At 31.6% G+C, this 22,456-nt stretch overlaps 3 protein-coding genes and 2 non-coding genes across 6 annotated transcripts in view; 3 read left to right on the top strand and 2 right to left on the bottom strand.

Annotated features, from left to right (window-relative positions):
• The first annotated feature begins 1,634 nt into the window (after positions 1–1,634).
• LOC116341299 (enhancer of split M1 protein) lies at positions 1,635–3,003 on the top strand. Its single transcript, XM_031768266.1, has 3 exons — positions 1,635–1,720; positions 1,794–1,976; positions 2,036–3,003. Exons 1-3 carry the CDS (start codon positions 1,645–1,647, stop codon positions 2,089–2,091), a joined length of 315 nt encoding a protein of 104 aa, XP_031624126.1. The 5' UTR covers positions 1,635–1,644; the 3' UTR covers positions 2,092–3,003.
• Positions 3,004–4,833: 1,830 nt separating this feature from the next.
• On the top strand, positions 4,834–4,906 carry Trnaa-ugc. The gene has a single exon. It is a non-coding gene; the product is annotated as a tRNA-Ala (tRNA).
• A 328-nt stretch (positions 4,907–5,234) lies between these two features.
• Trnaa-ugc lies at positions 5,235–5,307 on the bottom strand. Its single transcript has one exon. It is a non-coding gene; the product is annotated as a tRNA-Ala (tRNA).
• Positions 5,308–6,830: 1,523 nt separating this feature from the next.
• Positions 6,831–9,255, bottom strand: LOC116340933. Its single transcript, XM_031767693.1, has 2 exons — positions 8,431–9,255; positions 6,831–8,319 (listed from the first exon to the last, which is right to left on the bottom strand). The coding sequence occupies exons 1-2, from the start codon at positions 8,921–8,923 to the stop codon at positions 7,073–7,075; spliced, it is 1,740 nt and encodes a 579-aa protein (XP_031623553.1). The 5' UTR covers positions 8,924–9,255; the 3' UTR covers positions 6,831–7,072.
• A 669-nt stretch (positions 9,256–9,924) lies between these two features.
• The window catches only part of LOC116340555 (tyrosine-protein phosphatase corkscrew), a 32,389-nt gene continuing 19,857 nt past the window's right edge, over positions 9,925–22,456 (top strand). Inside the window, exons 1-3 of one of the 2 annotated variants that reach the window (XM_031767107.1) lie at positions 9,925–10,658; positions 18,027–18,214; positions 18,321–18,450. In XM_031767107.1, the coding sequence (XP_031622967.1) occupies positions 10,645–10,658; positions 18,027–18,214; positions 18,321–18,450 (332 nt within the window). In that variant the 5' untranslated portion in view covers positions 9,925–10,644. Of the gene's footprint in view, positions 10,659–18,026; positions 18,215–18,320; positions 18,451–21,718; positions 21,916–22,456 lie in introns of those variants that run through there. The other variant, XM_031767109.1, reaches the window with a different exon arrangement.

Below are 22,456 nucleotides of genomic sequence, written 5' to 3'. Positions count from 1 at the left end.
GAGCTCATAAATTACTTTCTGTTGCATTTGCCAATGAAGGATCTCTATGTTTTTCCATCCGATAATACTTTTGTTTTGGCCAAAAAGTGGGTTTTGCATTTGTGCGATTTCCATTGCCGCCGAGGAACAATCCTTGTAAAATATATCGAATAACATTTCGTTTAAAATGCAAAGATCTGTGAGAATGGATACATGACACGATACTCAATGTTCCATATAGAAATGAACATGAGGAACAATATTGATTGGCTGTCAATCATGCCACGATGCACACTCATCGTATGTATATCTTTTGTGTGCGTTCTACCTCTTTTGTTATGATCAGGTCTAACAACTAATTTACATAAAATTTCAATAAAATAGTATATTCAAGCGAACGTTAAAATATCAAATTTCCGAAAATCTTTTGTAAATTTTGTAAAATGCCGGCTTTGAATGCAATGATATAGAATAGCTTTTCACAGACGCTGATTCACATTTCACACTGCATGTGACTGAATACACTAATCCAAAATCTATGAAAGTATTTCAAGATTCAGTTTTTAGTAGAAGATAAATTCGTAATAAAATATTGACACAAGGTGAATCACATGCATCGACTTTGCATATTTCAATGCAATTTTCATCGAACACATTCAATTGAAGCTCAATACGTTGACACCCGAACGGATAACACATCAATAAAATGAATTAAATTGTGGGAAAAATTCATTGAAATCAATACACCGAATTTACAATATAATATTGAGAACAAATAGCCACAAAACACAAATATTAGATTCAAATCAAACAAAACCAGAAAATCATACATGAAAATATTCTCTCTCTATTTAATTTGGAGTACTCATTGTTTTGGTCAACCATTTGAAGGTAAATTGCCTTTTGAAATTCAAAACATGGTAGCTATACTTCATTCCATTGTGCTTAACAAACAATTGACCTGATATAAAAAACAGTGCATTTGAATTTACATTCAGAATCGACTAAATGTTTGAAAAAGGAATTTGTTTTTCAACATCGACATATTTTTTAATTTTGAATTGGTGGTTGTATTTGTTGCCGGAATTATAAATCAACCGCCGAATGTGTTGACTTCTGCTAACTTTCTCTCTAGCAAGCTAGCCAAATATCTATTAGTAATTTCAACAGCATCTGGTGGGAATCTAAAATGAATTATAAATACAAATAATAATTGAATGTCACAAATGTAATCTCACGATTATCTCAGGTGATGTACAGAAAACTAGTAAAGAAATTTATTAGATGATGGCTTACCAGGTTAAGGTGACACAACTTATCTGTTTTGAATTAAAATCTACGCGGTTCATCGAAAATCAAAAACTATTGCGTGGGAGGCACTTGATAATTGAAGAAGTTATATTTTTAACTTGAAAACTACAATTGAAATCCGCGTATTTTTTGCAGAATTATTCAGTCTAACGTTGCATAAACCGGTTTTTCATTGATTGCACCGGCAAAAATGAGATAAGAATGTTCAAAATAATATGATTTGGTAATGAAAACAGATGATGTCATTGCTTCAACATTTCGCACACAGTCATTACATATTGATGTCGAACTGACTGTTTATATATAAAGAGTTTTTGGCGTATCGAACAATATTGTGATTTTAGCATCTGAACTATGTGTATTGTTTATTTGAGAAGTTTTTTTGCCGATATTAGTCAAAGTTTCAAAATGAAAATTCTCTTTACGCTCTGTAAATATCAAAACTTTAAATAATTGGTGATATTTGTGATTTGATTTGTTTTATTTTTTTTTAACTCTTTCAGTGTTCATTTTTGTGGCCTCTGATGCACTACCATACGATCAAAATGCAGAGCAACTGGAATCAAGTAATTGTGATAAGTCATGTACCTTTATTTACAGTCCCGTTTGCGCAACAGATGGTGAAAATAATAAGATATTTGCTAGCCCGTGCGTTATGGAACGACATAGCTGTTTGGAGGGCAAAGGTTTGGTTATTAACCAAGATTTAACTGATCAAATGAATGACGTTTTTCCATCATTACAGAATACCGGCAGGCCGAAAATAAATCTGCGTGTGATTTTACTGGTTGGTCTGCTTAATATAAATAATATACAGAAAAACAGCAAAAAATCAATACATCAACGCAAGCACATATTTGATTTGTTTATTAAAATTAATATGAAGACACCAACTTTCTATAGGAATTAGAAACAATTTAAGTTAAATTTTAAAATCATCTAAAAATTTTGCCGAACAATGTACTGTTCAATACAATCCATTCATCTTTAGAGTCGGATGTAAACAAAAAGAATGTAGATTGTAGAAGCATTCAATGTTTTATGACCTACGCCAATGCGTTTTCGGTTATGCGCGGCAGCTAGTCAATACGAACACAAAAAAAAAGGATTATCATTGCGAATTGCAATGACTAAAACTATTTGTCGTCAGCATGTCTCTCGTTTATTGCCCCCAGCGTTTGAGTTTATACTATGTAATTCACACGAACACTTATTAAGGTCATTCACCCAACACAAAACAGATAATAAACGTTGGAAAAGAATTATTTTCGCTTAGATGTTGTCGGAATATAAAGCAAGATACGAACAAATTTATACTGCACAAAACAACTGTACAATTGTATATGCTACTTCCCAGAAAAGAAATACATCACCAAGTAAAACGTAATCACATTAAATATCTACTAAAACAAGCCAATTCAAGTAAGAAATCGTAACGAGAATGAAAGAGTAAACAGAATAAAATGGAAAAGTTTTCGTTTAAATATATGGTAAAATTGATAAAATTGTGGTTTGCGTAAATTATTGTTCAAACTTTCTATGAATGGGTGTGTAAACCTAATTTTTGCCTTGTCGTATACAATTTTCATTCGGTCAAATAGGAGTCGTTTGTTTCATTCCAGAAAAAAGATGATAACATACAATTTGTAAATCCACAATGTTTTCAATTTCCATTTTTATTTGATAAATGTTGTCCCTCTATATAATTTTCGATGTGGGTGATAATTTTGGTAATAAATGTAAATTGAAGTGTCAAAAAAAATATTGCATTTTCATCAAATACTTTCCTTTGGGTATTGAGTATTTGTTTTTTCTTTTCAATTTTAGAATTTGCAAAACATGTGGAAAAAGAATCTTTATCCTTCTCACATGGATTTATTTTTCGGAATAAAAAAGAATGAAATGTCAAAAGAGAAATGAAGTTAATTTACCGAAACAAATTGTTCTGAAGATCCAATTTGGTACTCAGGTGCCATTTTTCGCTTGGTCTATGAAATATGCATGGTAATTTGCATTGCTAAATTGTATGGTCAAATTTAAAATCCGCTTGTAAATGAATACAAAACAGAAAATATGAAAATATCTTCATTTAAAAGAAGTGTATATTTATTTGGCGTTGGGTTCGTGAGTGGCACACCCAGACACCGTGCCGCTTACCATTCGACAACATCCAACATGTGACAAATCGAACGAATGAACGGCACTTCACAATACAAATATGACCGGAAAAAAGAGTACGAATTGAGCACAATTCAACCATCATCATCAGTAACATTGGAGAATCGCATATGTGATCAGGGTACAAGATTGAATCCATTATTTGTTTTATCTTCAAATGGAACCTGTGTGACTAATCCATGTTTATGCTGTAAGTACGATATGTCTGGCACAAAGATTCGGAAATGAATGCATCTAGTTTCATGAATGACTTTTCCATACTTAAAAATTGAATGCGAGAAATGTGAAAAAAGAATACCATTCGTATATTTCCATGTTAGCATATAATCTATCTTCATCTGTATCAGACATGAATAAATACATTCAATGGACGCCAAAATGTATCGCATTTTTAGCTGAAATACAATTTGAATTGGTAATGCAATTTATTATAAATTAAGCAATTAAAGTAACAAATCCAATTTTTATGTTGAAATCAAATTGGAAATACCAAAAAGAATTGCAAAACTATAATCCTTGGAATGTAGTTCTTGATTCGAATTCGAAGATTTAGATTATTCGAAAAGATATGGAATTTTTGCAATATTTTTTCAATTCCCAATTCAAATTTAAAAAGGAAAATATTCAGAGAATTATAATTTAAAGCACAAAAACATACAACTACAAAAAGTGATGTCGAAAACATTGAATCGAAAAAGTTGTTCAAAATGAAGCTTTTTTATTAAAGCTTGAATCATTAGTGGCGACGGTCAAAATAAATTCAAATCCACTGAACCTATTTTGATTTCTTTCAAATCATTATGCTTGCATTTATTTAACGTCAAGAACAATACAATTGAAATATGAAACATGTATGTTACCTTTCAAACTTTAAATAGAAATTATTTGTGTTTTACTAATATTCAATTTAAGTGCTTAAATAAAAGTTTGCTGAGAGAAATATTTTTTTATAGAAACTGCGATTTCAATCTATTATGCCAAACATTGTAAATTTCTTTTTACATTTTTGCTTACTCTCATTTTTGTTCACCTTTTTATATGCGAACGTCGTACAGTACACCAATAAACAATGCAAAATGCCTTAAATGGTTTATTCGTTATATCTAATGAAACTGCCAAAACAAAAAAAAAAAAAAACAAACCATGCAGATGGTAGAGCGCTCGCTTTGCATGTGAGAGGTAGAGGGATGCAACTTTGTAATGTAACCATTCTATCATATGTTTAGGTTTTCCAATGTTCAATAGAAATGTTAGTGTTCGACTGTGTTTGACCTATATGGAACGTCCAAATGACTGTTTGAGCTCAATTCTATTCTTCGCATATTTACACGCAAACGATTGAGACACAGCTCTGTTAAAGCATGAGGGGAATTAGCTCAGATGGTAGAGCGCTCGCTTTGCATGTGAGAGGTAGCGAGATCGATGCTCGCATTCTCCAAGATCCTTTTTTTACTTTTACTATTTATGAAATTAAAAAAAAAAAAAACACACTGATTAAATATATTTTTAGATAACATTCATTTATTCTGAGACATTTGTAAACGCAACGCAACTTGATTTCTGAAACAATACATTATTTGATTTCTGTTTAAATCGAAAACAACAAATATGAAATTGAAATTAGTCATTTAATTACATAAGTCGAAGTTATTACATTGTCACAGTTCGGTAAAATGATTTTTAAATATTATTTTTCAAATATAAGTTCTATCTATTGAAGTACATAATAATATGTAAAAAAAAAAATAAAAATAAAAAAAAGACATTGGAGAATGCGAGCATCGATCTCGCTACCTCTCACATGCAAAGCGAGCGCTCTACCATCTGAGCTAATTCCCCTCATGCTTTAACAGAGCTGTGTCTCAATCGTTTGCTTGTAAATATGCGAAGAATAGAATTAAGCTCATACAGTCGTTTGGACGTTCCATATAGGTCAAACACAGTCGAACACTAACATTTCTATTGAACATTGGAAAACCTAAACATATGATAGAATGGTTACATGCAAAGCGAGCGCTCTACCATCTGCATGTTTTTTTTTTTGTTGTTTATAGGTGGCAGTTTCATTAAATATAACGAAAAAACCATTTATTTTGCATTATTTCTAGGTCACAGTTTTAGACTTTCGAATGTGAAAACGTGTACAAAAAGTTATACATCAGCAAAATCAGTGGAATTTCATTAATTTTTTTTTTGAAAAGTGTTATCATTTGTATTGACAAATTTAATTACGATTCTGTTGAATTCATATTACTATTGATGGAAATGAAATAAGATCACAATATTTGAAATATATTGACTTTTATTATGTTTTCTTTTTTGCTTTGGTGGGATTTAATGAAATGTACGAATTTTAAAATTGCATATTCATTTACAGTGTTGTTGGTTGCTTTGAATTTTAATCAATTTGAAATGGTCGTAAAATGGTTTGAAAAACTTGCAACCAGTCCAATCTGTTCATTTCATATGACACAATAACTTAAGGTTTACGATTAATCATGGATTGTTTTTTTAATTTCGAATACTTTAAATATCTATCGAGTTGTAATTTACATTCATTTTTCAGGCCAACATACATATCATGGAATACGTTTAAAAAAAAAATTGCCACCACCATTGAATGAAAAATGAGCTCTTGAAAAAATGCACATTGGTAGACGCTTTAAAAGAAATAAAATATTAAGCCTTAGAAAGAGTAGGAAAAAACTGCGGGATCAAACATAATTGAAATGCATGTATTTATTTCCCTACTGCTTAACAAAAGGAATGTTTGAATATCGTTATATGCATAGCAATGCTAACTTAAATACAACCGAAAATGTGTGCGTGTATTGGTATACATAGAAAAAAGAGCATTCCCCCATACTTCGTGTACTCATTGTGGTGCATAACTGCAGCGGAAATGCTAACGGCTCATTTTTCATGAACCGTGAATTATTACCTTTGAAAAAACATTCCCACTAGTTTTGAATAGATTCTCATTTCAATCTTTGAATGATTGAGAGGAAATGACAAAAAGAGAAAATGAATTGTTAGAATTTTCAAAAAGATCACGCACAAGGAACTAATTTGAATGATAATTCATTCCGTTGATACGGAACACATATCAAAGTAAACATATGAATATGATGTGCCTAAATACATGCCTATTTTACATATCGCAATTACTTCATTTAAAATAAAATTAAATTAAACAATTTCAAGTCATTTTTTATTCTAAAACATTTATTTATGTATTGTTGTAATTCGAAGTAATAAATAGTCGAAAAACAGAAAAATAGTAAAAAAACCTATTTTAAAATAGTTCAATTCCATTCACAAAAAGGAATGTATGTAAACAATACTTTGGTAAATGAACACTTGATTTTAATACTAACTCTAATTGTGCGAATAAATAATAGACATAATGATAACACTAAAAAAAGGTGACCTTATAAGCTAATGAGTTTTTATTTTGTGATGTAGCGGATGGATCTTGTAACTGGATAATTTTGACGTTTGCATGAAAAATTTGTTGTGAATATGGCCTCAAAATAAAGCTAGCTTATACAAGAAACATAAAATGAGAAAAAATTAGTCTTTTTATTATTTTGTATCAATTGGCTTATTTTCTAAATTCATAGTCTTCGGTATTTTTCTTAAAGACATTTTTTACGGCATGTTTCGATCGACGAAGACTATTGCGTAGATTAGTTCTTGGCCGAAGTAAATTCTCGTCGATTGGATTATTAATTCGCGCAGAAAATACAGTGTCTTTATAGATAGCGCGCGGTTCTGTATCAATAATTGAAATATCGTTCAATGATTGACGTGGCGTTGACGTGGCTAGTGGCTGCTTCGGTTGCTTGCGACGCAAACTATGCCGAATCGTAGTCAGAAGATTACTTGATGGATTTGAGAATTGTGGTTCTTTTGTTGGAGTAACTTCATCGATATTTTTACTTTTATTGCTAGAATTTGGATGAATCAATTTTCGTATACTTTTTCGAATTGAGCTTCGGATTCCGCTAAATACTTCATTAATTTCCTTTTTATTTTCATCTATTTTGATTTGGTCGTCATGTTCATTGTTGGCCACTGTTCTTGGTTCGTTGATTATGGTAGTTGGACGTTTTCTTAAATCACGACGATACGCACGCACAAACGGAGCCGGATTTTTGAAGAGTTCAGCATCTTCTTCTTCTCGAACGTTATTTAATTGGTCGGTGTTTTCTTCTTCTGTTTCATTTTCTATGTCGAGTTCAATATGATGTGTCTCATTAACTTCTTCGTAAACAACATCGGGATTTTCATTAATACTCATCGATTTATCTAGCGAATACTTTGCAATGCAATTTTCATTCGGAGTTTTTGGAGTTGATGATTTTGGACATTCATTATGACCATTGCTCGAGTCACAACACGAATGTTCTTCGATTTTTGGTGTTGCGACTTCTTCAGTAGGTTTTAACTGAACATCAATATCATTGCCAGTACTAATAGCCGCACTGCTTAACCGTTTGGCAAATGTACTTTTTTGTTTGATATCCATTAGATTTTTCTTGCCGCGTTTATTTGTTGCTTTGGCTTCGTTCATACTGTTTTCCAATTCTAGTTGATAACAGTCCAATTCTTTGCTTATGTCAACCGCCTCTTCACTGATCACCGATAAATTCTTTCGTTTCGGTGTGGTTGTTGTTGTTTCGTTCGTTTTAACTGGCGAAAATACCAAATGACGATTCATCATTGAGCTTGGCGTTAGATCTTCAATAGGAATATTTTTGAAATCAATACGACATCCAACGGTCGGAGTGAACGGAACGCTTATTGCTAACGGAGCTTGATGAATATCTAATCCCGGATTTTCAATACCTACAATGCAAATTGAAAATAATAAATTAATCATCATCATCGTCATGACCAGCAGCATTTTGATTTTAAATTAAATAAAATAAAGCCAAAAGAAATTTTGTTTGTACAAACCATTTGCGCTCTCAAGAACCGTTGCGTTCGATGCTGTAGTACACTCCCGTACAATTTCAAATGGATTGATTACTTGACGCTCTTCCCCTCGTATATTAAGTCCCGTATTTTCATAGCAATGATGAACTGCTTCTGGAAGTGGTGCTGCACGTCTCACCTCAAATGGATTGACAACATGTTCAGGCCCATTCAAATTTAAGGCCGGATTCACAAAGCATCCATCGTCCAGAAATTCTTTGCGATTCTTCTTCTTTGGTGGTTTTCGCACAATTTCAAATGGATTACAAACATTTGCACCACTTGAATTTGAAACATTTTTACTTTCAACTAATTCTGCAATCGATTTAACTTCGAGAAAATTATTATAAACGAAATGATTCTCCTTATTGCTGCTGCCATGGTTATATTGTTTTCGCTCCTTTATATCATCTCGTTTGCGTTTATTTGGTGTTATTCTCAATTCAAAAGTTGTATTCGTTAGTTGAACGCTCATTTTTGTATAATTTTTCTTTGGCTTGGTCTAATTTTTGTTACAAAAAAGGACAACAAAAAAGGCGCAATAGACACACACACGCCCAAATTAGAAATTTCTCAACACAATATTGAACACCTGTCGACACTTCCTTTCTATTATACTATGCTCAACAAAGACACTCTTAACGTATTTACGCGGATTTTTTTTTTTAATTTTGAAAAAAAAGAAAGAAAACAAAATTTCTCTTTTTGATTAATTTTAAATGCGATATTTACAAAACTCAAAACGAAAATCTCTTTATTTGCAAATTAATATAAAAATGCATTTCTTTTTCGATTGGATCTTAGATTTTTAACGAACATTTTCAGTTGTATGTCAAGCGACGGCTTTCAATTTTCAAATGAACTCTATAATGCAACAGATGCTTCAGCTTGCACAATATACACATTTAAGTTCTACAAGATCCACACTCGAATACATTTAAATGACCCTATTTTTGTGGTAGACGAAACAACAATGCCATCTGTTGGACTTTTTTGTACATTTCTTTCAACATCGGAAAAATAGAAAATTATACTAAAATTTAACATTTTTTGTAATCATTTTTAAATAAAAATTATTCATTTTATACATGACCTTTTTTGGATATCGCATTCGAAGAGAAAAAAGGACATATTTGTGTTCATGAAGAATTTTAACGAATTGAAAATGTAAACCATTTTCAAAGCTGGCAAAATGTTATATACTGATCAGCCAATATGGAATACATTTACGATGACAGCACGCTGCTTGGCTGTGATTGGCTACAAATGCATGTCACTTCTATATTACACAGTTGCTCTTCACTTACACATACACACTTACATTCAATATTTCATTCAAAAACGCATACAATCTTAGAAAATGGTGAAGTGTCTAACGTCGTCCCTCTCTGTCTTCTATGACATTTTTCAACATATACTCTTTTTTGCTTCCTTGGTTTTCATGTACAAAAACGTAGCCTTCATCATTGTCAGTTGTCGCTCAGTGTGACTGCCTGATTCTAGTTTTACATATATTTTTTTTCTATGTGCGCTAAGCTGAAGTAAAATTCGATTGAAGTTTTTTTTTTGTCTCGAAAATAAAACATTTTTGCTTCGTTCAGAAAAAAAAATTGTTAGCAAATAAAAAACTTTTTATTATAAAGACCGTGACGAGCTAGAGAAAAAAAAATCGGGTTCGCCTTTGTTTGCAAATTGTGAAAATGAAGGAATCATATAGAGAATGTTAAGTTTCGTTTTAAGCCCGATATTATCAGTGAATGCACAGTGAATCACATCCAAAAAACACACATGATTTCCATCTCGACTATATTTTAACTTAATTTCAAAGCCAGGACCTTTCATTTGTATATATAATATATATATTTAAAGATTACGCACGCGGTTTATGTTCGCGAAAGTTAGTGTGTGAAATTTAATTTAAAGAGTTAAAAAGACGCTTCCAGGCCTGTGATTTTTTTTCTCGCCGAGTACATATGTGATTGTTGTTGTACATGTCAGTTTTGATGAACGATTTGCAAAAAAAGGAGAGATAAAATACTTTTCGGCTAACATTTCTTCAGTTTCTTATGAAGAACGATAGTGCGGACTGATCGGAAAAGAGATTTAAGTTTTTTTTCGTAGTAAAATAGTTATTTCGCTATATGTATATTTTTGTGTCGAATCAGTAAAGGTCGCGACGAGGCAACAATTTACAAAATGCTTTCACGAAGGTAATTTGTTACTTTACAATGAACTATTCTTTTCTTACAATTCTTATAAACTAAGTTTATATGCAATAAAATGTAAACACAATATGATAGATTGACTATGTTTGTCGGAGAAGAAATATGACATGCAACATTTGAATCGTAACAAGGGATCATAACAACCCACATTGAAATATTTTCTTTACATATGTGAGTTTGTCTTTGGGTTTCAACGAAGGTCACCTGTTTGTTCTTCTATCCATGAGAATGTGTGAAAAAAATCGTATTGAATTCGTATTAAAGTAGAACAAATGAAATTCATAAACGGTCGTTAAGTGAGTTCAATCAATTGCTTCTCTTGGTCTGTATACAATAAACGGCTATTCAGCGTGTATTCAATATTTATATGAACAATATTATCATACAGTCAGGGTCAAATTTAAACTGATAAATAAATAGTCAAAGTATTTCAAGCTTTTCTTATGCTAAATCCATCGAGCGTTTAAAGTCAAATCCAAATTATCTTCTTGTCATAAAGAGGTTTCTTTTTTTTCTTATCAATGCAAACATGCTGTTTGTAATTGTACGAATAAATATTGCGAATGGAAGTCGTTTTATTTTTATGATCAGTACACTAACCTGCGACTGCTGAATTTATCGTATGAAGAATGCGATATAAAATACAAGTGATCATATAAGTTAAAATGTGAGTGATGACATGAGTAATGATGTGAAAAGGATGATGCATCAAACAATGCCCAAAGCTCATTATCATAATATATATTAAAAAAAAAAGACTCGTTCTTACACCACTGTCGTCAGTGTATTTGTCACCGCATTTTTCGTAATTGAATGAAGCGATTAGAAAGCAAGTCATCCTTCAGTTTTAGCTATAGACAAATTAATTGAAGAGTGAAAAATTGCGACAAAAAATGTTAAATGAAATAGTCCAATAAAAGAGTTCGAGTCAATGATCTCTGATGCCTTTTTTGTGAGTTTGTGAATGATCGTTGCAATTACTTCTATACACAAAGAGGCACATACACATCTTTATTTTAAACAATCAAACAATTGAAAGCCGACTCCAACCGAATAATATAATAAATTCATGCAATTGTGCCATCACTTTCTATCCCTGTCTGTTATTTGCGTTGAGTTAAATGGGCCGTTTTTGTTGAATGCGCAGGCGAAATCATTCGTAATTATTTTTTTTGCTGCTTGCTTTTGTAATAATTGCATTGCCTTTGCATGTCATTTTATGTGACGAACTTTCATTTCAATCTGTGATGCGTTCTTCAAACGCATTTACACAACACAACTCTACACATCTAATTAAGGCGTACATTACATATGTACAAGTTTGCGCTTTCTATTATTCATTGCACGACAACCTGGTCTTCCATAATCTGTTTCGATTGTGCACATTTCAGTTCCATTCTTTGTGACATACACCCATCTTTTTCTATAGTTGTTGCTTATTTGTGGACAATTTGGCCAAGAAAACTAAGGAAAAGTTATAAAAAGAACTTTATTTCACATGTTTATTTAAATGCTTCTATCGAATCATACAAAACAAAAGTTTCAGAACCAAGTAATATGTGTATATAAGAGAATCTCGAACATTACAAAATCAATAATGGCATCTTGAATTCATTGAGAATTATCTGTGAAATTTAGCTGTGTAGATTTCGATACGTTTATGCTGGTGAAAATAAACTAAAGATCGATTAAATGACATTGCATCGAATTGATTGACATACATATAATATTGCCATATACGTCCAATTATTGTTTCTTGCGGAATGAGGTTCAGCAAATGAATATTACATTACATTAGATCCATTGTTTGGCCTTACATTAAATGTAAATATTCTTGTGAAGTACTAAGAAAATATTTCATTTCTTCATACTCAAACATTGGTAAATTATTAAAGACACATTATCATCGATTGAGTTCATTGATATGGCTGAATTTTGTATTGGACGCGACCATCTGTTCAGCTTTCATTTATTTTGGATTTTGTTTCTTCGAATCGATCGCATGTTTGCGCCGATATTTAACGATACTTTCACAAAGTACCCTCATTTGACATTTTCTTTACGATAGAATATTGCAAAAGGAAACGTTTTAATTTTAAATTACGATACTGGAATATACAATGAGTGAATTACATTTCGTTTTGTTTCTTGCACAAATATCTTACACCATATGCAGTTGTCTGACTCGTTTGAACGTTTACATACGATATTTCTACATAAATTCATATATGTATAAACTCAAAGTCTAATCTAATGAGTTTTCTAAGAATAAACTTGTAATCGAGTGCCTTGAATATTCTGTTTATAAATGAAAGGACGTCATATAATTGAAATAATCTAACTAAATGCATTCAATATTTTTTTTCCAATAGAAATTGTAATGCGTTCTTCTCTCGGTATTATAGAATTTGTGAGTTACCCTAATCTCTAAACAATATTGTACGCCGCATGCTTTTTTTCTCTTTAAAGATTTATGTGAGTGTATTGCGCCACATTCAAATCAACGACCATATGTGTGAAAGCCGAACATCGTTTGTTGTTGTTGTTGTTGTTCATGAATACACACCGCAGAAAGCGTATAAAGAGAGAAAATATCTACGCTCGGTACCGATTGAGCACTGGCTTTCGAACGCGCTTTGAAATTGCTCGGCATACTATAACGAATGAAAAAGAGCTCTATGTGTATGGGCACCATGAGCACTGTGTGTTGTTTCTATGCAAAAATCTGAACGGTTGCCGCTCAAAATTCAGAAGCTAAGCATAGTGAAAAAAAGCAATCCATTAATGTGAAATATATATATAAAAGTCAATGAATGTAAGTGTGTTTGTTGCTACTGCTGCTTTACAACGACAGTACTCAATAATAGGGTACACCAATGGTGTGTATTATACCAACCGACATATTCCTAGTAAAGAAGTAAAACAAATAGATTTCTATTGGATTTTTTGTGAATAAAAATTGTTCTGTTGCTCTTGACGATACACCCTACTGCACGAATCAGTTTTGTTATTTTTGAATACTTCACTGATGAACACACAGTGAAGAAAACTACTGGTGGTATCGCAGAGAAAATGAAAGAAATGATGATTTACGGTTCACATATAACAACGACGATGACGACAAAAACCATCATTTATATTTAACGCATAGTAGTATTCACTCAATGTTATTCAGTCGAATCAATTTGATGTAGCCATATGTTTGTGTATGTATGTGTGTATGTATAGCAACATTGAATTAATTGTTACCGTTGTTCAATTTGAAATTAATCATTCGTCTGATAGGCAGACTTATTACTTGAACACTATACATAACATAACTCTCTGATTTTTTTGCAGATCGATGATTTTTAAACTAAAAATGATTGTTATACTCATTTTTTACATACGTGAATGTTAACTAACACATTCTTACATTTTCCAATGAAGTTGAGCTATGTTTATTGTAAATGCTTGTTTCTCGGACACATACCAAAAATATTCTACATCTGACAGTTGTTATTCAATTTGTTGGTGTAAATGAACTTAGCTGGAGTCGTACAAAACTTTGAAATTCTAATGTGACACTCCTTCTGATTGACTAGATACGATTGCACGGATTTTACGATGTGTATTTATTCAAGTATTTACTGTCAAAGCTACGATAAAATGCGCGCACACACATCTAATGCAAACAACAGAATAAATGACAATAAACCATGGAATAATGCGCATTGAAATCAAATTAAACCATTCCAATTACCAATTGACCCCCAAGTAATTTAAATTCTTTTTTTGAGCTACGTGTATACTGCATTTTTTTGTTGGCATTTTTTCGATATAACAATCGATCAGTTTAACTCAATCAGATATTTGTATTGGATTCTCGTATATCCGAATAAAATGCCATTCAGTTTTTAAAAAGCATTTTTTTTAATTAAGATAGATATATTTAAAAATTTCGCTTGATTTAATCAAATTAAAGATCGCATCAAAAAAATACACAACCATTGCACGACTCACAATTAATTCTAAATACATTTGAGATAAGGAACTATTCAGTGTGCATGGTTCATTTGACATTGCATTTATCATTTTGTTCGTCCAATGCAAATGATTAGTTTTTTCTATCTGTATCGCCATTTGTCTCTTTTCTTTGTACTACATTTGATTTGCACTATGGGAATGCGATTGAAATGCCGCTTGGGGCTATGCATCATTACCAGTGTTATGTGTGATGTGTACATTTTTCAGAAGAAGGAAAGCAAATAAATGGCAAAATAATTACGCTATACGCTAAAGAAAACCAAAAGGTTGTTTTTCACACACATACCACATTGTGATCCGGACAACTGAATAAAATTGTACAGCATTCAAGTGTGAATCGTTGCACATGGATTAATTTACGCGTTATATGTTCACGCTTTAAAAGAATTTGTTTTATTTTTTGTTTCCATCGTTAAAACGAAAGTGTACATTTACGAAAAAATTGGATATGAAAAACCATATGCTCTGAAATTAACAATAGATTTCGAATGATTTATTTCATAACCATGGAAAGAGTTCAAAAAATTTTTTGCCATAAAAAATGTTGCTAGTGATCAATTAGCCCAGTTACAAATGTTCAACGACTCTCGATATTGATGAATTGGACAAAATGACACGATATTTCACTGCAAAACAAATAGCTCTATAACAGTTGAAGTTTTTTGTTATGCTATAAAATGTTCGAAATATTTCAATTCCCCTCCAAAAAAAACTTTTTTATACACAAGAAAGCCCAAACTGATGTGAAAAAAATATGTTTGGATCAAAATATTAGTTTGGCAAACTTTTATCCTGTACTGTACGTAGCCTGATCTTCATAATTTATTGTTTGGTATACACAACGTATTATTCATACCATTTTTTTCAATTGTTGTTGAATGCATCAAATTACATTCACGTCATTAATCAATTCGAAACAAGATTAGTGCATCGATAGAAATATGATTCATTCTTCATGGGTATGAAATCTAACTCATCATATATATATTGCTTTTCGAAGCTCGTAATTGAAATGCTCATATCAAAGAGATAAATAAATTTACGTATTATTATTTATAAGATTTTTGCAAGTTAGGAAAAGGTCGTAATTGACAAGGAAAAACAACCTTCTCAAAATATATCAATAACTTGAAGTTTTCATTTATAACCATATCGTAGCTGAATGTTAATTTGTTGTGATTATGGTCAAGTTGTATTATGTTTTTGGATGAAAGTGTGAAATATACATTGTAAAATATCAGTTTAACGGTTTTCCGAAATAACCTCTAATAAATGTGATCCAATGCCCTAGCAAGTTCCAAATGAATGGTTATATTATTACCACAAAACCGCAGAATTTTTTTTTGTATTCAGACTTTGTGTTAGGTGATATTGGAGAAAAAGAATAATAAATGAAACTCAAAAAAAAAAACCGGTTGACAACCTACGATATATAATATATGCACATAGAAACGCTATGGTATTATATACATGATTGATTTGTTATCGTTCACAAATTACGTGCTTTGTGAATTTCAGACGAATAAAAATCACCAAAAAACGGTCCGCCATTGAAATCTGTGGAATTGAAAAAGGCGCCATCATTCAGAGCAGCCTAGTTGGAATGTATAAATTAGCTGAAATTAAAGCTTTCAATTCCATACGTCTTGAACTCAATATTTATTTCTGTTTTATTCGAAAAATTCTGAAATTCAATTTCGAATCTGTTGTTACCCTGTATATAACGAGAACGAGTTTGCTAACTGCAAATAGAACTTTATCTAATCTAGAACACTCCTTAATCAATCAGACAAATGGCTTTTTTTTTGTTATATGTATACAAAAGAGCGATAAAAATGTAGAACCACACGAAAAAATACCAACAATCCATGTATCGCTTATTGTTAGCTCACAGTTATAGTCGCAAAAACATACACAAAGTGTTCAACACAATCAACGTTATCTTGTGTATATACGAGGGAAGAAATGCAATTCGAGTGAACTGTATTCTATCATCCATTGGCTGATGGCATTCGACGTGCCAAACGTGAAATCATTGATTGCTATCTTTGACAGTATGACAGCATTTGGCCCCAAACATATACAAACTTTATTGTCAATTGCTTTTTGGAAATAAGTATCGAATACTTTTCGTCATCCGATAAAGCGATGAAAATAAAATCAATATAATTTTTCTAATGAATTTTCCCAAAATCAACACACAGAAGCTATGTGTGCTATTAAAATATTTTCATTAACATTTCTTTTGCATTGCAGCATTTTTAATATCTGACGTAATGAAAAATGATTGAAGAGATGATTTACATGATTTTGACAGTTATTATTAGAGCGCATTCATTAAATAGATTTTGTTATAAAGACCCAAAAAATCAATGCTTATTCATGCAAAATCACAAAAACAAAAAGCCATCTGTGGCGTTATTATTCTGATTATATTCTTCGAATGTCATAATGGCCTTGGTCAATGATTTATGTTCTTATTCAAGTATTTGGCTGGGTGCCATTCATATGAGTATTACTCATACACCCTATTCCTCAAATAGCTCCACTCTTGAATGCACCGGATGAATTTTCAAGGTTAAAATTCATGCGAAAATCGACCCTTATTCAACACATGCATACATATATGTATATGCACAAGTGCTGGTCGTGCTTGGTTCAATCCAGTGCGTACAACGAAGTTTTGCTTGCAAAATCAATTTCAACTTCAACATAACATGTTCGTTCTCACCCCGTTTTTCTAACAAACGAGAGCAATTGAGGTGGTATAGCTACTCCAATTTTTCATCCATTTCTCAACTCTATGTATACATAGGTTTTGGGGCAGCTTTGGAAAACGCAACATATGTGCGTTTCAGTTGTGGTCGTGAGAATTTTGTAGATATGACACATGCAAAACTGGATGTGCAATTTTGCATTGGATTGTATTTGCCATGTGTTTGTGCGTCAGGAAAAATTCGGCTACATCGAGTTGCAGTGCGCACGGGCACGACGACAATAATGACGAAAATCGGTTGCATTGTATGTATAATTCTGTATATGTGGTAGCAAGCGAGTGATTATTCTGTATGTATCGGTGTAACTACGAATGGAAATGCGTAACACAAGTTCAGTTGACGTTCAATGTTCAACAGCTTCAACAATATCTAACCTAATCTGGGCACATTTTCAAAAACCCTGCAAAGATCGAATCATTTCATTTCTATCTCTCTATCAAACACCTTGTGCGATTTAAACAAAATTGAGAATATTTAGTTCAACATTTGAACTGTGCTTTGAAAAATATACAAATGAAAAAATTGTTTATTTTCAAATGGAATATTGCAGATGGTTTCATCCATCCATAAGCGGAGTGGATGCTGAAACACTCTTGCTGGAACGAGGTTTTGATGGTTCGTTTTTGGCTCGTTTATCATCATCGAATCCCGGTGCATTTACGTTATCAGTGCGTCGTGGACAAGAGGTGACCCACATTAAGATTCAAAACAATGGCGACTTCTTTGATTTATACGGTGGTAAGTTATTTTGTTTTTTATTCAATGTATCAACGATCGTTTGAGCAAATTTAGTAGGAAATGTATCCGTAATGGTATATATATATTAATTTAAACGACATTTCAGGAGAAAAATTCGCAACGTTATCTGAATTAGTGCAGTATTATATGGAAAATGGTGGCCAACTGAAAGAAAAAAATGGTCAAGTGATTGAGCTAAAACAACCGCTGATCTGTGCTGAACCAACAACAGAACGGTGAGTTTTTTATTCATTTAAATTTTATAGAATTTTTTTTTGTTTAATTTGACCTTCACGTATCAAATTGTAGTCACTAATTATTTGTAGAAAATGAGCCTTAAATCGATTTTGATGAGTCAAACAACGTGTATTACAATTAGGTTGTATTTACGCCACCACAATAAGGCGCATTGCTAATTTGGCGTTAATCATTTGCAAAAGTTAATTCAACACCTTTATTCAAGTCAAGATCGAGTGCATTTATGTAAATGATTTTCAATATTGAAGTACGAAGTCCCCCTTGATGGGTCGCATTGTTTATTAAAAAAAAAAAAAAAAAAACACAAACACAAGTGTAACGTGCAAAATGCAAACGATTTTTTTTCATATCGAAATTCGCTCAAGCTTTAATTACTTTGGTAATCATCATTAGCAAAATCGCATCAATCTCTGTTCAATAATACACTGTTAATTAATAGAACAGTCCAACGGTGTTCTCTCCAGTTGATTCTCTTTGCTGTTGATTAATTTTGCATAACTTCGGGGGTTTAAAATTTATTAATTCCATATTTTGCACATTCATTCATTTCTCATAAAGCATCGTGCGTATTTGAAATGTTTACTATTGTTGGATTAAACCTTCAATATATAGTGCAATTATTATAAATTTATAAACAACATCATAAATTAAATAGATTGGCAATCCAAAAAGAGAAAGACATCTTTCGAATTATTAATGCCACACTACGTTTTAATATAAATTTCTTATTCATTTTATCTTATATGTGTATATTTGCGTCATTTCAAACACGATGTGGAAGTTGTTTTCTCGTATTCAGGGGGAAACTTCAATCGTTGGTCGTGAATTGGTGAAATTGAAATTCTTCCAGAGTCATTAAATTCAAAAGAAATACTTGAGTATTCTTGGAAAATCGAGAGAGTTTTCAAATGAACCTTAATAGGTACTCCAAATGGATTGTTCATTTCTTGAAGATACACTTGAACTGACTTTGTAAAAATATATCCACACAAATTTGAATGATTCTTTACAACCTAAATCTCTCTGTTATTTCTTTGGAAATTACCGTGAAGAGAGATTACAATACTTGAAATCAAATATAAACAAGGCGTTTAACAAAAAAAGGTTATAAACGAATTGTCATTTGGAAATTTGCGAGCACATTAAAAAAAACGATATCACTCTCAATTCTTTTTTTTTTGCTTTGAAAACGAAAACGAATAAAAGATAATTTTTTATAGCCCACCTTATGATCTATCTATTTTTAGTTAATTTGAACAAATAAAATGTCTTGAATTTTCTAATGAAAAATTCGTACAGCATTTGTCATTTCTATCAACAAAATTGTAAAATCTCAACGGCACAAAAAAATATCTACCTGGCTTGGTGTAACGCGTGCGTGATACATTCTAAATTTAGCTCACAAATTCATTCCGAAACTTATTGCTGTCATTTATTGCCAGTTTACTTATCGCACATTTTTTAATCGTTCAATACAATAAAAATTAAAGTAAACCGGCTTTGAAACATAAGTATAATGCATCTTTATTTTATGTAAAAATTGGTGACAAAAACAGCATACATAACATTTACAAATTTATCCATTGGCAATTATCATATATCAGCTTATCGGAATTGATCAGAGGCTCTGTGCTCTTATATACGCGTACCATAAAATTGCGAGTCGCAAATTTAGACAAATTATATTATAGCAGTACGAATTCCGAAATAAAGCAGACGAAAAAAAAATTCGATGGCTATAATCTCGATAAATTTAGTTTCATGCTTGAACTGAAGAGAAGAACGAGATGAAGACCATTAAATGGTTTTGTTTTGATTATAAAATGACCGAGTCTAATGTGATAATGTTTTATTATGAACATTATCGAATGAAAAAAATGGCCATTCGAATGGCTACCGGCACTAATTTATTCGTTATTTGTGACCCCAAAGTGTACATATGTCTGGTACCAGCATGACTTTACGATTGGTGTTGAAACAAGGGTTCTTTTTTATGTGTGAATAAAAAAGCTTTTAATAAAAATAATTGTTAACTACCGCAACAATATTGATATAATTTAACAAAACTGTAATTCAAGCGCAAAAGTCATTTTATTTTTAAATTTGCTCTCTGAAACGACTTTAACAAATTCATTTTGCATGTATTTCATTCGTATTTATTCTATGTGTTTGGCAAAATTTCACTTTCGTAAAGAGAACCACATACACTTGGCACCAATTTTCTGTCAATCATTCATTTTCGCTTCAATTGTTTCTCAAAAATTAAAAGCAAAAACTCTATTGAGTTGACATCCATCCATGAACACCTACACGCTAGACACAATACATAGAATGGAATTTGCATAAAATTAATATAGTATTTGATTGTATTATGTATGCGAATTTGTTGTTTAGTTTACTGCGAATCAATTCACTAGATCAATTTGTTATTTAATTTAAATGTGTTTACATACACACAGTCAACGACGCAAACACAACGACCAATTACAAACGTCAATTGTTATGGTTGTTAGCCGTGAAAAATGTAATGAATATATAGGCTTACTTAATATATTCGCAATTCGCTTTTGAACAGAAGAGTTAATTTTATAATGGTTGAATAAAAACGTGTTTTTCATTTGTAATTTCGGTCGAAGTGCGTTCATATATATTTAAAAAACCCAGCCAAAATCGCATACACAGATTTAACAAAACAACCAAAATGTATTCGAGCAAATTAAACTCAGTTCCATTCAATTTGCGAACTTACGAACTTAATTGAGGAAAATAAATATAAAACACTCATCGCTCGCTTTATGATTAAGATTTCGAATAAACACTATCATTATCCTTTGTCAGATAATAAATCATAATTTTATCACGTATTTTGACATGTATAGACAAAAAGTTAATTGTTTCGATGAACATTATACGGAAATGTAGTGGACATTCACGATTCAACATTGAAGAGACGGAATTTTTGCAAATGTACGCATGAAGATTCACCAACCAATTGAATTGAAACTTCCGTTCGGTGTCAGTTTTTTTTAATATAATTTTTTTCTCTTTCATCAGTGCTATACTGTTTGCGCTATCGGACGCACGATTTTTACATCGGAATGATCATTTAGATTCATTCTCTATCAGACATTGACATTGGTTTCATCACATCTTGTATTTTTTTTGTGAGTGATATCATTTTATGTGCATCAATTTAAAATAGTGTTTCCGATTTATTTTGTGCATTCTTGAAACGCATTGTGTAGACCTTCGCGTGTTGTTATTGAACTACTTGCGCTGGAAGTTATCAAAAACGTTTCAGAAAAAAGAACATAATTTCGTGTGAATTTTATCACTTGACATTTTTTAAAGACGTCAAGAGACAAGACTGATATGCCGACCAATTACCAATTTGCGAAACAATATTTAACACTAATTAAACGTATTGACAACAATCGATTAAGGTAATATATATAGCCCATCGTTTGACGCATTCACTGATTTAAAAAAAAAATTCTGTTATATTTGCAACAATATTTCATTTGGACCTGTTAATATAGATTTTATTTTTAAAATTCGTGCAAACGCCATTATAGGCGATCAGATGACCTGATATTTCATCATCAATAAATATACATGCACAACTTTATTTTCTCAGAAACGCAATCCGATTCGGTAGTAATCTTGTGACGATCAACAAAAAATGTGACTCAATCAATTCTAAAATGATTTTTAGATCAAATTTGGTGCTAAATGATAAGATATGTCATTTTCATTAATATCTTCATTATGGCTTGAGATACCTTTTGTTTTCAAGGCAATGACTTTAACTATTCTAATTTTCATCTGATGACGACTGGATCTACTTCTCAGTCAGAATGTCTGCCTTGAATCAAAGTGAATCACATATGACTAATGTCAGTAATGTGCGAGCTACATTTTACAGGGGGGGGGGGGGGGTTTTTTAAAAACAAAAAATTCTCTAGCAAATCAGACAAATTTTCG

This window comes from Contarinia nasturtii, unplaced genomic scaffold, assembly GCF_009176525.2.
Source record: "Contarinia nasturtii isolate CC-2019 unplaced genomic scaffold, AAFC_CNas_1.1 Cnas_scaffold_695, whole genome shotgun sequence".
Lineage (NCBI taxonomy): Eukaryota > Metazoa > Arthropoda > Insecta > Diptera > Cecidomyiidae > Contarinia > Contarinia nasturtii.
Note: the sequence above shows the minus strand (reverse complement) of the source record. Positions and strands in the feature narration are given on the sequence as shown.

Bases quoted from the DNA above. Each gene is read 5' to 3' on its own strand.
- LOC116341299 (XM_031768266.1), top strand. From the start codon at position 1,645: ATGTGTATTGTTTATTTGAGAAGTTTTTTTGCCGATATTAGTCAAAGT. The intron at 1,721-1,793 runs GTAAATATCAAA...TAACTCTTTCAG, and splicing joins GAAAATTCTCTTTACGCTCT to TGTTCATTTTTGTGGCCTCT. The intron at 1,977-2,035 runs GTTTGGTTATTA...CCATCATTACAG, and splicing joins TAGCTGTTTGGAGGGCAAAG to AATACCGGCAGGCCGAAAAT.
- LOC116340933 (XM_031767693.1), bottom strand. From the start codon at position 8,923: ATGAGCGTTCAACTAACGAATACAACTTTTGAATTGAGAATAACACCA. The intron at 8,320-8,430 runs GTTTGTACAAAC...TTTGCATTGTAG, and splicing joins GGTTCTTGAGAGCGCAAATG to GTATTGAAAATCCGGGATTA.